Raw genomic sequence first — 16,847 nt, 5'->3', positions numbered from 1 at the left:
TTCAAAGAAATCATAAAGAAAGGAAAGGGATCCACATATGCAAAAATGTTTGTGGCAATCCTTTTTGTAGTGGCAAGAAACTGGAAAGTGAGTGGATGCCCATTAGTTGGAGAATGGCTGAATAAGTTATGGTATATGAATGTTATGGAATATTATTACTCTATAAGAAATGATCAGCAGAAAGATATCAGAGAGGCTTGGAGAGATTTCCATGAACTGATGCTAAGTGAAATGAGCAGAACCAGAAGAGCCATTATACAAGGCAACAGCAAAATCATACACTGATCACTTCTGATGGATCTTCAACAATGAGATGATTCAGAACAGTTCCAATGGTCTTGTGATGAAGAGAGCCATCTGTAACCAGAGAGAGAACTGTGGAAACTGAGTGTGGATCACAACATCGTATATTCACTCTTTTTGTTGTTGTTTGCTTGCATTTTGTTTTCTTTCTCATTTTTTTCCCTTTTTAATCTGATTTTTCTTGTACAGGCATGATATCTGTGGAAATACGTGTAGAAGAATTGCATATGTTTAACATCCATTGGATTACTTACTATCTAGGGGAGGGGTGGGGGAAGAGAGGGAAAAATTGGAATACAAGGTTTTGCAAGAATGAAGGTTGAAAATTATCCATGCATGTGTTTTTTTAAAATAGTATTTTATTTTTCCAAATACATTCAAAGATAATTTTCAACCTTCACCTTTGCAAAATCTTGTGTTTCCAAAATTTTCTCCTTCTTTCCCTCCATCCCTCTTCCCCAAGACAGCAAGCAATCTGATATAGGTTAAACAGGCATGCATATGGTTTGAAAACAAAAAAACTTTAATTAAAAAAAAATATGGGAATTGTACTAATGATCCTCAAAGCAAAGTCCCTTCTAGGTTTAATATCGATTAGTCTGTATTTTTCTTTTTGACCAGTCCGGAATCAGAGCACCTTCCTCTAGGGGGTGCTATAAGATTTTCCTCGAATGCTGGCCCAACATAACACAGAAGTGCTTGGTAAATAAGAGTTGAGCAGTACAGCCTAAAGAACTCACCACCGCAACCCCACTGGTAGGGATTCACCATATTAACCGCAGCGTCACACACGCACTCCGACCCAGTGACACAAGTGCGCGCGCGTACACACTCCCCGCCCCCCCCCGCCAATGAGCAGAACTGACTGAAGGCCTGCACTCAGCTTATTGTGGCGCCGGACTCTCAGGCTCAGCCGATGCATACTTTCTCACCTACCGGGTTTGTGCCTACCCTGACCTGCTTCTCCATCATCCTGAAAAGGATCTGTAGTGCCGCCGCATCCTCGGCATCTGGGGCAGGATTGGGGGCTGCAGCCGCCTCTAGCAAGGGCGTCTATGGAAACCCCGCGCTTGGCCTAGGACTTAGAGGGGCGCCTGGACCTGGAGAGCTGCGGGGCTGGCAGAGCTGCAGCAGCAATCCCTGGGGGCCACTATGAGCGGGACCAGTGCGGCCCCGGGATCGGGCCCTGGCCCGGCTTCAGCCCCCAGCCGCTTCGCCCATTACTTCGTGCTGTGTGGGATTGACGCGGATAGCGGGCTAGAGCCTGATGAGCTAGCGGGTGAGTGAGAGGATTTCGGCCCAGGTTTGTTGGAAGGAGGGAGGTGGGAAAGGCCCGTGTGTGGGCAGGGACTAAGGGACGCTAGGGAATCACTTCTGCCCAGGTGGATCGCCGCCTCTTTGGCGAACCGGAGCAGGAGCGCCCGCTTCCTTGGCTCCTGTTAAGATGACGTTATTTCTACTACTTAAAGGGCGAACTGCGCTGCCTTCCTACCCCCTCCAAGGCCTGACTGCTTTAGCAGCTCCTGAACTATTAATAAAGAGGGAAAGGAGGGCGGTTGAAAAACAAATCCTGGGGAACACCACACGCCTTTGGGTTGGCTTCCGCAGGGCACCTTGCATAGCCTGCCTTGTTTCCACAGGCCTATGCGGCAGCTTGTTGTAGATAATCAAATAACGACTCCTGGGAGCTCTTTAACTCCGGAGCTTTGCTTTGTTTCCTGGCCGTCACATTTTACTGACAGCCCCCACCCGCCACCATGATTGGAACCCCCTCATTCTTCCCTTTCGAAGTTAATCTCCTTGAATGTAGGGCAGCGTGCAGAGGACAGAAAAGATGTCCCCTTAGGAGTCGGGAAAGATGACATCTTGGCTATTTACTTGTGGCCTGCTGGCTCATGTTTTCTTCGTTGGAGGTGACTGAAATGGCCAAGGGGATTGATTATATCACAAAGGGATGTGCGGCTCTGTTCAAGTTGGAATGTTCTGGGGCGGTTTGTGTGTTTTGTGATGACGAAAGGATGAACTTTCGGAATTTTGTGGTTTTGGCAAAGATTTGGGGTCAGAAAGCTACGAAAGCAACCTTTGGACCCTGTATACCTGATATCGTGTTATTTCATTTCTTGAACCTTATGCTAATTAAGTAGTTGAATATTTCCTTCTGAGAAGTGCTCTTGTTCATTTTATGGTGCAGTGCAGGACTGAGCAGGGCAGCCCAATGCTGGGGGATGGAGAACAGTACACATGAGTTGGTCGGAATGGGAGGTTGACAAAGTGGAGAAGAGGGTGAAATCTATTCTTAGAAATAGAAGAGATTCTAATTAAAATTAACAAATTCTCAGCATACTTATATGGTATTTAAACCCAGTCTTCTCCCTACCCCCCATCCACATGAAGCAATTATGACAAGTGTCATTTACCCCTTGAACTTTAGTTGTGACACTGTTAGGTCATAACTATGTACCTTTGGACATAATAGCCCAGGGTTATATAGTCGTTTCCAGTTTACAGAGCACTTTTTCCCAGCTTGATCTTGGTAACACATGATTTGTTTTTTCTTTTAGAGGGAACTTTGGAACAATTTTAGAAATTTTGAACACAATTATTTACATTTACATTTTATTCAGAATACATTTTCAAGTAAAACATTTTTAAGAAAAAATGCACTATGTGCCCAGGCACTCTGCTAAACTCTAGGAATATAAAGACAAAGGACAGACATTTCCTGTTCTCAAGGAGTTCATAGTCTAATGAAGGGGATAATATACAAACAACTATGTGAAAACAAGATTTATACAAGTTATCTTGGAGATAAAAAACAGAGGAGAGGTGTTAGCATTAATGAGGATTGGGAAAGACTTCTTGTAGAGTGAAGAATTTTGGCTAGTCTTGAAAGCTAAGGAAACCAGAAGGAAGTGATGAGGAAGAAGAGAATTCCAGTAGAGGGCACACTTGATTTATTGATTTAGGTGTAGTGTTTTGTGTAAGGAATATCAAGAAGGCCAAATGTCACTGTTTCAGAAAATACGGGAAGAAAAAGGTAATGAAACAGCCTGGAAAGGTAAGAAGAGACTGGGTTTGGGTTATGAAAGACTTCAATATTCAAATAGTAATTTATATCAGATCCTGGGGATAACAGAGAGCCACTGGAGTTCATTGTATAGGAGGTTAACATGATCAAATCAGCGTTTCAGAAAGATCAATTTGATATCAGTGTGGAGCATAGACTGGAATGAAGAGAGCTTTAAGGCAGAAAGACCAACTAAGATTATTGAAACAATTCAGGTGTAAAGCGAAGACAGTGTCAAAGGGACATATAGGAGAGATGTCCAAAAGTTGGAATTGGCAGCACAAAACTTGGCAATAGATTAGATTTGGGAGATTAAAGACAATAAAGAAGATAATACCTAGGTTAGGCATCTTCATGACTGGGAGGATAGTGGTGCTCTTGATAGTAGTAAGAAAATTTAGATAAGGAAGATTTAGAAGGCAATTAATAATGAGTTCAGTTTGGGCCATGTTGAATTAAATATCTGCAAGCCAGGTCCAAAAGATAGTTGGAGATGTGAGACTGGATGGCAGGAAAGAAGTTAGGGCTAGATGGATTTGGTAATCAATGGCATCATTGAATCCATTTAATGGATGGTATCATCATAAAAAAAGATATGAAGACCCAGGAAGCAAATATACTGGAGATTGATAGATAGGTTAACTGCTTGGTTCTAAGAGCTCTTGCAGCTTTGTCCTTTGCTTCTGCCTCTGCTTTCTTCAGCCTCTAGCCGGCACCAAGTTGAATCTGTCTTGCCTCTTGAGAGAAGGCTTCTGGCTCGCAATCTCCCAGAGTGCTCTTTGTCTGTCCCAGAGTGCTCCTCTCCATTCTAATTCCGCTGAATTCCCTTGACTGGGTTTATATATGATCTCTTCTGAGAGAATGGGATTATGGGTTTTCTCCCAGAGTGCTCTCTGGCCTTAAGAGCTTCAAGGGAGATGTGAATTGCAAAGTTTACTTTGTGACTCTCCCATACTTGTGAACTCCAATGAGTACTTAAATACTTCTTACTTATATGAGCTCTCTAAAGGTGTGAACACAAGCATTGTATCAATTAGTTCTACTTAGTACCTTGTTTCAGGTTCTGGCCCAAAACATCTCCTTGTAAGATCAGATCAATGATACTGAACCATGCTAAATTAGATAATTATTGTCTATCAACTCTAATGACAGTTTGTAAAGATTCCAACAATTGATAGAATTTGCCTTTCTGAAAATGATCAAGTTTTTACAATAATTGTTCCTTACCATATTGTCTTCTTGCCTGCAGAGAAACTTAGTTGGCCATGAAAAGCATAAAATCTTCATTTTATTTGTAATATATGTGTGTTCATGAAGTTATACTCTTTAGTTTTGAAACATAAATTTGTTCAAGATTAAATTAACTAAGATCTATTTTCATGTCTTCAAACCTCTAGATTTTATTCCTTTTTAAAAATCTAAAATGTTTGTACTTTATTGATATTTTGTTTTCACGTTGAAAACATTTGCAAATTACTTCATGAGATGTCTTTTCTATTAAAAATAAAAAGTATAATTAATAACACCATAAGCTCATCTGAAAGTGCATGCAACATTTCATTATTGTAGCGTCCATTTTTAAAATTAAAATGTATTCTTTTCCTCCTAATTCCATTTGGTTGAAAAAAAGAAAGAAAGAAAGAAAGAAAGCAATAAATATGCAGTCAAGCAAAACAGATTGTCTCAGTGGTTCTGTAAAAGTCTCTTTCTCTATAAATAGATATAAATGCATATTAATTTATAGAGAAGTGATTGATCTAGTTGAGACAAAAAAACAATGAAACATGTATTTGTATTTATATGTCTATATGTAGATCAGTCTCATTTTGTTGCTCATAATAGTATGAATCATCAGTCTTCTGGTACATTGTATTGATCATAGTTCTTATAGCTTTAAACATTTATTTTTTGCAATGTTGTGTTTGTATAAATTGTTCTTGACTGTTCATTTCATTCTTTATCCGTTTCCAAAAGTCCTTTAGATAATTCATTTTAATAATATTCATGTTAGTCTAAATTATTCTTTTTAATATATATTATGCATATAGTATAAATTATACTTCACTTTTTAATCAATTCATGTAAATTTCCATGTTTTTGAAATTATCTATTTCCTTATTTGGTATTTAATATTCCATTACTAAAATTCCATTACTACTGCTAATTTCCAATTTTGCCACTACAAAAAAGAATTATTATGAATATTTTTATACATAAAGGAGCTTTTTTTTTCTTCTTTGATTTCTTTTGGGTGTAAGAATAACAATAACTGCACCAAAGTTACTGTATGTATAATTTCAAATTGCTTTCCAGAATAGTTGTACCTCTTTATAGGTTTAGCAGTATTGTGTGATTGTACCCCTTTTTACAGTCACACAATAAATAAAAAATTTATTATTTTCTACTTTTGATATTTTTGTCATTTCAGACAGGAATGAGATGGAATCTCAGAATCGATTTAATTTGCATTTCTCTAATTAGTACTGATTTGGAGCATTTAAAAAATATATGGCTATGAATAACCTGGATTTCTTCCTTGGAGAACTGACTTCTGAATCTTTAAACGGTTCATTCTTTGAGGAAAAACTCCTCTTCTTCTTTTCAATTTGAATCGCATATAGATTATTGGAAATTAGATCTTTAACTTTTTATTCTTAGAAATTGTAAAGATTTTTTTCTCTCAGTTGTTTCCTTTTCAATCTTTGCTTCATTGGGTTTGTGCAAATACTTTTAAATTAATCTATTTTATCTTCTGTGACTTTTCCTATATTCATAAACCTGATAATTTTTTTCATGTTTCTCTATTTTGTTATGGATAGTTTCCTTGTGCTTCATCTCCTAAACCTGTGAGATAAGATTGATCATTTTCTTATTGAACCTATTGAAAGTCATTGATTTTGCCCTGTAATTGCTTTTGTCCTGTAATTGCTTAGGTCATAGTTCTTGTCTCTGAACTTAGTTCAGAGTTCAGGGTCCTGACAGGTTAAGTTAAAAAAATATAGCTCTCTTGCTTCAAAGAATTTAACTGAACTTGGCAAATGTGTGAGAATACAAGGGAGTTTAGGCCTGATATTTTTATTCCACCAAACTATCTTTATAGAATGTTTGGTTTGTTATGCAAATCTGGGTGGTCATCTTCCACCTGCACTCAATGAGCAGTTGGTCTCTTGAAAGAAGTGGAGTTTTTGCTAGGTTTTCTTACCAAACTTTCAACTAATCATGTTGTTCCCTACACTTCAACTATGTAGCCAGTCAGGTTACCTTAATTCCATTATCTATCTATCCTGTTCTGTTCTTTGTACACTTCTCAAAATATATATAAAGGGAACTGTCCTTTGCTTTGAGGTCTTTGGATTGGATAGATAGCAAGCCATAGACATATTTATTGACAACATGATCCTGCCAATAAATGTTATTTTGTATGAAGATCTACCTCAGTTTACTCCTTTATTAAAATTCAGTTGAATTTTAGACAGCACTGCAGGTAAATGAAGACAGAAAATTTATAGGAGACCTTTTTTTTTCACCTGGATGCTAAGACTATTACTTTCTTAATTGTCCTCAGGGCAGTTAGATGACTTAATAGATACAGCATTGGGCTTGGAGTCAGGAAGATTCTTGAGCTCTTTATGAGCTCAAATTTGGCCTTAGACACTAGCCATGTAACCCTGGACAAAATAATTTAATGTCTCTTTGCTTCAATTTCCTTTACTGTAAAGTGAGGATCATAATAATACCTACTATACAGAGCTGTTGTAGAAGTAAAATGAGAAAATATCTGTAAAGTCTTTAGCACAAATCTCTATCTGTATATGTAATATTAATTTATGGAGAAGTGGTTGATCTAGGGTGAGACATGAGATAATGAAACATATATATGTATTTATATTTATGTATAGATAGTAGAGTAGTAGGCACTTAAATGTTTATCCCCTTTTACTGTTCCCATTGGATGATCCTCTTACTACTTTTGAGTCTTGTATATCTTGTTGTGGAAACATATTTGCATCTAAATGATATATACATATAATTTGCGGTATTACAAAGGCACCTTGACAATAGCATACAATAGAGAAAATTTGGTTTCAAATCCTCTCTCACATAATACTTAGAAATTATATATTCTGGGGCTAGTAATTTACACTATTTCAAGGACTTGTTTAGCAAAACTGCTAAATCATAAAATAGTAAACTTTTAACTCAGCTATTGATGGAGGAAGTTTTCATACCAGAAGTTCCCTGTGATAATGAAATCACAAGTCCTATGTGTATTCCTGTAAACATATACATATGTATATATATGCATGTGTTTATGTATATAAGTGTATATATATTATATATGTGCATATATATATATACACACACATTATATATATATATATATATATATATCCTTATAGGTGTGGAAGAGAGCAACTTGGGTAAATTATCAAGTGAGTATCTATAAATATATTTAATTGGGTTCTCTCAAGATTCTAGTGTCAATATTTGGAGATATGAAGTGATTTAAAGAGCATCTGTTAGCTTTATCATGGCTAAGTGACTTTCCTGTGCTTATAATGGTAATAAATTAGAACTAGGATTGAGAGTTGTTCTGGATCTTCAAATCTCGCATTCTTTTTGCTATAACACTATTGTAGTAAAAACACTATATGTAGTTTACTATATACAGCTAGGCAGCCAAGTAGTTCAGTGAATAGAGTACTGGGCCTGAAGTCAGGAAGATCTAAGTTCAAATCCAGTCTCAGATACCGGATCCTGGGCAAATTCATTAATTCTATTTGCCTTAGTTTACTCATCTGGAAATCACCCAGTATTTTTGCCAAGAATCATGAAGAATCAGACATGACTGAAAACAACAGAACTGCCCCTCAGTTTCTTCATTTTTGAATTTGGGTAATCTAGATTTTTAAGGTCCTTATTAGATTGGGAGACATAGGTTCAAGTGATTCCTTTGATATCTTTATTGTGTGACTGGGCAAATCAATTAACCCTTGAGAAATCCAGGCAGTTCTCTTGAGACTGTAAGTTATAGAAGACTTGTCAGAACTGCCATATAGGTATCAATGAAATCACAGATTTAAATGGAGGGAGGAAATGCCAAATGGACTTCATTTGATCTAAAGGTTATCAAATTATGATCTTAATTATCAAATTATGATCTTAAATTCCTTGATCCAAAGGAGGCCTGAGAGTATAGAGTCATTACCACAAATTATGCTCTGAGCTCTTTTGAGGTTCATGTAGGTTTTGTTTTTTTTTAATTAAAATTTTTTGCTTACAAAGCTTTTTTATTACAAAACTTTTTTATTAAAACTTTTTACTTACTGCATGGGTAATTTTTCAACATTGACTCTTACAAAACTTTCTGTTCCAAAGGATATGAACATTTTTCAGATGAAGAAATGTAGAGGGCTGGAACTCTGAAAAGATTTACTTGAATGTAGGTCAGGATGGTGCTTACAGTTAAGCACCTAATTAATGTGAGATAATGGTTCTCTATGGTGATGTAATGGTTACGCATGCTTAGTATGCTGTAGCGATGTGATGTAATGTAATCATACTGAGGTACTTAAGGGAATCTCAGACACAGCTCTCAGCCAGACACAACAGAAGACACCAGACTCCAGATTCCAGACTCTGGATTCCATTTTTGACCAGACACGTGGTAGCTCTCTTGCTTCCTTCAATTTTTCACCTGAAGACCAAGGACTTAGGCTGATCCCAAGGACTTAGGCTGATCCCGAGGACCTCCAGAGAGATAGCCCACTCATTACAAAGAAATTGAAACTATTTCTAGTCATATGAAAAGATGCTCTAAATCATTATTGATCAGAGAAATGCAAATTAAGACAACTCTGAGATACCACTACACACCTGTTAAATTGGCTAAGATGACAGGAAAAGATAATGATGAATATTGTAGGGGATGTGGGAAAACTGGGACACTGATACATTGTTGGTGGTACTGTGAACATATCTAACCATTCAGGAGAGCAATTTGGAACTATGCTCAAAAAGTTATCAAACTGTACATACTCTTTGTTCCAGCAGTATTTCTATTGGTTTTATATCTTGGGAAGTTGATTAATAGCTTGTTCTATTTCTTTTTCTAAAATGGGACTGTTTAACCAATTTACTTCTTCACTCTGTTAATCTGGGCAACCTATATCTTTTCATATAATTAGAAATGGTTTTAATTTCTTCATCAGAAATTTGCCTGTTCATATCCTTTGACTATTGATCAATTGGAGAATGGCTTGATTTCTTATAAATTAGAGTCAATTCTCTCTATATATTTTGGAAATGAGGCCTTTATCAGAACCTTTGAATGTAAAAACGTTTTCCCAGTTTATTGCTTTCCTTCTAATCTTGTCTGCATTAGTTTTGTTTGTACAAAAACTTTTTAACTTAATATAATCAAAATTATCTATTTTGTGTTCAGTAATGATCTCTAGTTCTTCTTTGGTCACAAATTCCTTCCTCTTCCACAGATTTGAGAGGTAAACTATCCTATGTTTTTCTGATTTGTTTAAAATATCATTCTTTATGTCTAGATCATGAACCTATTTCAACTTTATCTTGGTTTATGGTGTTAGGTGTGGGTCAGTGCCTAGTTTCTGCCATACTAGTTTCCAATTTTCCCAGCAGTTTTTGTCAAATAGTGAATTCTTATCCCAAAAGGTAGGGTCATTGGATTTGTCAAACTCTAGATTAGACTAGACTAACATTAGACTAGACTATAGTCATTGACTATTTTGTTCTGTCAACCTAACCTATTCCACTGATCAACTATATTTCTTAGCTATTAACAAATGGTTTTGATGACCACTGCTTTATAATAAAGTTTTAAATCTATTACAGCTTGGCCACCTTCATTAGCTTTTTTTTTTTTTTTTTTTTTTTTTTCATTAGTTCTTTTGAAATTCTTGACCTTTTGTTCTTCCAGATGAATTTTGTTGTTATTTTTTCTAGGTCATTACAATAGTTTCTTGGGAGTCTGATTGGTATAGCACTAAATAAATAGATTACTTTAGAAAGTATTGTCATCTTTATTATATTTGCTCAACCTATCCAAGAGCACTTAATGTTTTTCTAATTGTTTAGATCTGACTTTATTTGTGTGGAAAGTGTTTTGTAATTTTGCACATATGGTTCCTGACTTTCTCTTGGCAAGTAGATTCCCAAATATTTTATATTATCGGCAGTTTTTATATTATCGGGAGTTTCTCTTTGTATCTCTTGCTGTTGGATTTTGTTGGTGATGTATAAAAATGCTGAGGATTTATGTGGATTTATTTTGTATCCTGCAACTTTGCTAAAGTTGTGGATTATTTATTAATAGCTTTTTAGTAGAAAGTCTGGAGTTCTCTAAGTGTATAATCATGTCATCTGCAAAGAGTGATAATCTGGTTTCCTCATTATCTACTTTAATTCCCTTAATCTCCTTTTCATCTCTTATTGCCAAAGCTAGTATTTTTTTTTTATTAATAGTGTTTTATTTACAAGTTATATGCAATAGGTAATTTTACAGCATTGACAGTTGTCAAACCTTTTGTTCCAATTTTTCCCCTCCTTTCCCCCAGTCTCTCCCCTAGATGTCAGGATGACCAATACATGTTAAATATGTTAAAGTGTAAATTAAATACAAAATAAATATACATGTCCAAACCGTTATTTTGCTGTACAAAAAGAATCGGACTCTGAAATAGTGTACAATTAGCCTGTGAAGGAAATCAAAAATGCAGGTGGACAAAAATAGAGGGATTGGGAATTCTATGTAATGGTTCTTAGTCATCTCCCAGAATTCTTTCGCTGGGTGTAGCTGGTTCAGTTCATTACTGCTCCATTGGAACTGCTTTGGTTCATCTCATTGCTGAAGATGGCCAGGTCCATCAGAATTAATCATCATATAGTATTGCTGTTGAAGTATATAATGATCTCCTGGTCCTGCAAAGCTATCATTTCTAATATAATATTGAATAGTAATGGTAATAGTGGGCAACCTTGTTTCACCCCAATCTTATTGGAAATGATTCCAATTTATCACCATTACATATGATACTTACTGATGGTTTTAAATAGATACTATTGACTTTTTTAAGGAAAAATCCATTTATTCCTATACTCTCTAATGTTTTTAATAGGAATGCGTGTTGGATTCTATCAGATGCTTTTTCTGCATTTGTTGAGATAATCATATGGTTTTTGTTAATTTGGTTATTGATATAGTCAATTATGCTAATAGTTTTCCTAATATTGAACTAGCCCTGCATTCCTGGTATAAAGCCTACTTGGTTATAAATATATTATCCTGGGGATGATTTATTGTAATCTCTTTGCTAATATTATATTTGAAATTTTTGCATCAATATTCATTAGGAAGATTGGTCTATAATTTTCTTTTTCTGTTTTTGTCCTACCTGGTTTAGGTATCAGTATCATGTCTGTGTCATAAAAGGAATTTGGTGTAGGAGTTCTTCATTCCCTATTTTTTCAAATAGTTTATGTAATATTGGAGTTAATTTTTCTTTATATGTTTGGTAGAATTTACATGTAAATCCATCTGGTCCTGGGGATTTTTTCTTAGGGAGTTGATTGATAGCTTGTTCTGTTTCTTTTTCTGAAATGGGACTATTTGAGTAATTTGTTTATTTTCTCTCCTGTTAATCTATATTTTTGTAGGTATTCCTCCATTTCACTTAAGTTATCAAATTTATTGTCATAAAGTTAGGCAAAATAATTCCTAATTATTGTTCTAATTTCCTCTTCATTGGTGAAAAGTTCTCCCTTTTCATTTTTGAGACTTAATTTGATTTTCCTCTTTCCTTTTTCTAATCAAATTAAAGGTTTATCTTTTTTGTTGGTTTTTCATAAAGCCAACTTTTAGTTTTATTCATTAATTCAACCTTTTTTTACTTTCAGTTTTATTCATCTTTCCTTTTATTTTTAGAATTTCAAGTTTGGTATTTGGGGTTTTAAAAATTTGTTCTTTTTCTAGCTTTTTTAGTTGCAAGCCCAGTTCATTGATTTTTCTCTTCCTCTATTCTATGCAAGTGAGCATCTAAAGATATAAAATTTCCCCTTATCACTGCTTTGGCTGCATCCCACAAATTTTGGTATGTTGTCTCATTATTGTCATTCTCTTGAGTGAAATTATTAATTGTATCTATGATTTGCTGTTTCACTCATTCATTCTTGAGGATGAAATTGTTTAATTTCCAATTACTTTTTGGCCTATTTTCTCCGGGCTTTATATTGCGTGTGTTTTTATTGCATCATGATCTGAAAAAAATGAATTTACTACTTCTGCCTTTCTGAATTTGATTTTGAAGTATTTTTATGGCCAATTTTTTATAAGTTCCATGAACTCCTGAGAAAATAAACTTTCTGTCTTTTTTAACTTTAGCTCTTTAACTTCTTTCTTATTTATTTTGCAATTCAATTTATCTAGTTCTGAGAAAGCAAGATTGAGATCCCTCACCAGTATAATTTTGCTATCTACTTCTTCTTGCATCTCTCTTAATGTCTTTTTTAGGAATTTCCATGCTCTACCACTTTTTATATGTATGTTTAGTATTGATATTGTTTCATTATCTGTGGTACCCTTTAGTAAAATACAGTTTCTTTTAATTAGATCTATCTTTGCTTTTACCTGATCTCAGATTAGGATTGCTATCCCTGCTTTTTTTTTTTTCTTCACCTGAAGCATAATATATTCTACTCCAACCCTTTACCTTCACTCTGCGTGTATTACTATGCTTTAAATGTTTCTTGTAAACAACATATTGTAGGATTCTGTCTTTCAATCCAGTCTGCTATCTGCTTCCATTTTATGGGAAAGTTCATCCCATTCACATTCACAGTTAAAATAATTAATTAATTCTGTATTTCCTGCTATCATATTTACCTTAAGTTATGCTTTTTTCTTTCCTTTTCCCCTCTCTTCCCTCCTTCCCAGTATTTTGCTTTTGAGTACCCCCTCCCTCAAACAGTCCTCCCCTTTTAGAGCCCTTCCCCCCTTTTTATATCTTTCCCCTAATTCTTCTGTTTTCCCTAGTATTAGTGTTTCCCTTCCTTTTCCCCTTTCCCTCCTACTTCCCTATAAGATGAGACAAGTTTCTCTGTGAAACCAAATATGTCTGATATTTTCTCTTTAAGCCAAATCTGAGAGTAAAATTCACACAATGCTCATCCCCCCCTTCTTTCTTTCAATTATAATAGGTTTTATTTGCCTCTTCATGAAATATAATTTCCCTTATTTAACCTCTTTTTTCCTCCTTTTACAGTATGATCTCCTTTCCACTATTAGTTTCTTTTTCATATTATCATAATAAAATCAAATTATACCTGCATTCTCTAAGTATACCCTTAACAGAAATATAGTTCTCTAGAGTTCTTTCCTTTTTACCTTTTTATGCTTCTCTTGAGTCATGTAGTTATTTTTATCTTTGGTGTCTTGGTATAGTGAGTTCAGTAAAAACTTTTGAGGAAGTAAGAGGCAAAAAAAAAAAGTCCAAATTCAAACAAAATAGATTGTAGCTTCCTGACAGAATTAAAGAATTTTAGGAATAGGAAGTGACTTCAGTGGATTAGATTTAAGTATATATTACATAAATAATAAATAAATGTAAAAAGTAACTGACCAATTTACTATAATTTTTTATAAACCCACAAACCCTAGTTTGGAGAATAAGAATTTACTCTTAGACAAAAACTGCTGGGAAAACTGGAAAACAACATGGCAAAACTTAGAGCTTGACCAACATACACCATATACCAAGATAAGATCAAAATGAGTACATTATTTAAGCATGAAGAGTGATATCATAAGCAAATAAGTTTATAAGGAGAGTAAGAATTTACTTATGTATTTATGATTTATAGAGAAGAAATGAATTTATGACCATTCAAGAGATAGACAACATTATGAGATGTAAAGCGGATAGTCCTGATTATATTAGAATTATTATCTGATTATATTAAATTCAAAAGGATTTTCACAAACACAGTGTAGCCAAAATAAGGAAGAAAGCAGAAAGCTGGGAAATAATTTTTGTAGCAAGTATCTTTAATAAAAGAATCATTTTTCAAATATATAGAGAACTGAATCAAATTTATAAGAATACAAGTGATTCCCCAATCGATAATTGTGCAAAAACTCTGAATAGGCAATTTTCAGAGTTAAAAAATCAAAGCTCTCTATAGTTATCTGAAAAACTGAAAAACTACTCTAAATCATGTTTGATTAGAGAAGTGCTAATTAAAACAAATCTGAGCCACCACCTTACACCTATCAGGTTGGCTAACATGACAGAAAAGGAAAATGATAAATCTTAGAGAGAATGGGAAAATTGGGGCCTTGATGCATTGTTGGCAGAGTTATGAACAGGTCCAAGAGATCCATACATGGGGAAGAATTTAGAATTATGCCCAAAGGGCAATCAAACTATACGTACCCTCTGATCCAGTGATACCACTACTAGGTTTATATGCCAGAGGATCATAAAAAAGGGAAAACATCCTACATATACAACAATATTTATAGCAACTCTTTTTGTTGTGGCAGAGGATTGGAAATTAAGGGAATAGTCACCATTTTTTTGTTTCTTTTTTCCTTTTGGTCTGTTTCTTTTATAACATAACTAATACAGAAATATGTTTTGTATGTATGTATATCTATAACATATCAAATTGCTCACAATTTTAGGGAAAGGGGAGGGAAGTGAGGAAGGTGAAAAAAATTAGAACTCAATTTTAAAAAGAATGTTAGAAATTGCTTTTACATTGTAATCAGAAAAAAATAAATTTCTGAAATCTGCCTGCTCATCATTTCTTATAGCACAGTAATATTCCATTACAATAATATACTACAACTTTTGTTCAGCCATTTCCCAAATGATGGACATCCCCTCAATTTGCCACCAAAAAAAGATATGCTCTAGATATGGATAGCATTTTTTTCCCATCATGAATCCTTTGGAATTGTCTTGGATCATTGTATTGCTGAGAATAGCCAAGTAATTCACAGTTGTTCATTGTATAATATTGCAATGTGTACAAAATTCTCCTGATTCTGCTCACTTCACTTGCATCACTTCATTTTTTTTTCTGAAGTGTGCCTGTTCATCTTTTCTTATACCACAGTAATATTCCATTACAATAATATACTAAAACTTATTTAGTCATTTCCTAAATGATGGACATCCTCTCAGTTTCCAATTTTTTGCCATCACAAAAAGAGCTTCCATAAATATATTTGTTACAGGTAAGTTTTTTTTTTCTCTTTTTTATGATCTCTATGGGATACAGATGTGTAGTGGTGGGTCAATGGATATGCACAGTTTAATTGCACCCTTTGAGTATAATTTCAGATTGCTCTCCACAATGGTTAGTTAAATTAATAGTTCCACTAACAATGCAGTAATGTCCCATTTTTTTCCACTTCCTCTCCAACATTTTATTATTTTCTTTTTTTGTCATTTTTGTCAGTTTGATAGATGATGTTCAGAGTTGTTCTAATTAGCATTTCTCTTATTAAACATGATTAGACCAGTTTTTCATATGACTATAAGGAGCTTTGATTTCCTTGAAGGAAAACTGCTTGTTCATATACTTTGTCATTTAGCAGTTAGAGAATATCTTGTATTTATATAAATTTGGCTCAGTTTTCTATATATTTGAGGAATGCAACCTTTATTAAAAACACTGAAAATTATTTCCCAGTTTTCTGCTTTCCTCCTTATATCTTGGTTGCATTAGTTTTATTTGTGCAACCTCTTTTAAATTTAATGTAATCAAAATTTTATCTTTTATATCATAATGTTCTCTATCTCGTTTGGTCAAAAATTCTTCCTTAGTATTTTCTATTATCTACAGTTATTTTAAATGGGATTTTTCTTTCTGTTTCTTACTCCTGAGTTTTGTTGGTAGCCTGGTTTATTTCATATCTTGCAACATTCCAAAAGTTATTATTTCAACTAATTTTTACTTGGTTCTTTAAGATTTTCTAAGTCCCAGTTTTCCACATCCTCTCCAACATTTGTCATTAACTTTTCCTGTCATCTTAGCCAATCTGACAAGTGTGTAGTGGTACCTCAGAGTTGTCTTAATTTGCATTTGTCTGATCAGTAGTGATTTAGAGCACCTTTTCATATGACTAGAAATGGTTTCTATTTCTTTATCTGAAAATTGTTCATATCCTTTGACCCATCTATCAATTGGAGACTGGCTTGAATTCTTATAAATTTGAGTCAATTCTGTATATATTTTAGGAATGAGGCTTTTACCAGAACCCTTGAATATAAACATTTTTCTCAGTTTATTGCTTCCCTTTTAATTTTGAATGTATTAGTTTTGTTTGTACAAAAACTTTTAAATTTATTATCTATATGTTGTTCAATTATGAACATAGTGTGCTTTCTAGAGCCCCACAGTGGAGTGCCAAAATGTATTGTGTTTTCTAGAGCCCCATTTG

At 34.3% G+C, this 16,847-nt stretch overlaps 1 protein-coding gene across 3 annotated transcripts in view; it reads left to right on the top strand.

Annotated features, from left to right (window-relative positions):
- The first annotated feature begins 834 nt into the window (after nucleotides 1–834).
- The window catches only part of DENND5B (DENN domain containing 5B), a 265,655-nt gene continuing 249,642 nt past the window's right edge, over nucleotides 835–16,847 (top strand). For 2 of the 3 annotated variants that reach the window (XM_051962773.1, XM_051962775.1), the window contains exon 1: nucleotides 835–1,582. In XM_051962773.1, the coding sequence (XP_051818733.1) occupies nucleotides 1,456–1,582 (127 nt within the window). In that variant the 5' untranslated portion in view covers nucleotides 835–1,455. The remainder of the gene's footprint in view (nucleotides 1,583–16,847) is intronic. The other variant, XM_051962774.1, reaches the window with a different exon arrangement.

The sequence above is a fragment of the Antechinus flavipes genome, chromosome 5, assembly GCF_016432865.1.
Source record: "Antechinus flavipes isolate AdamAnt ecotype Samford, QLD, Australia chromosome 5, AdamAnt_v2, whole genome shotgun sequence".
In the NCBI taxonomy this organism is placed as follows: domain Eukaryota; kingdom Metazoa; phylum Chordata; class Mammalia; order Dasyuromorphia; family Dasyuridae; genus Antechinus; species Antechinus flavipes.
Note: the sequence above shows the minus strand (reverse complement) of the source record. Positions and strands in the feature narration are given on the sequence as shown.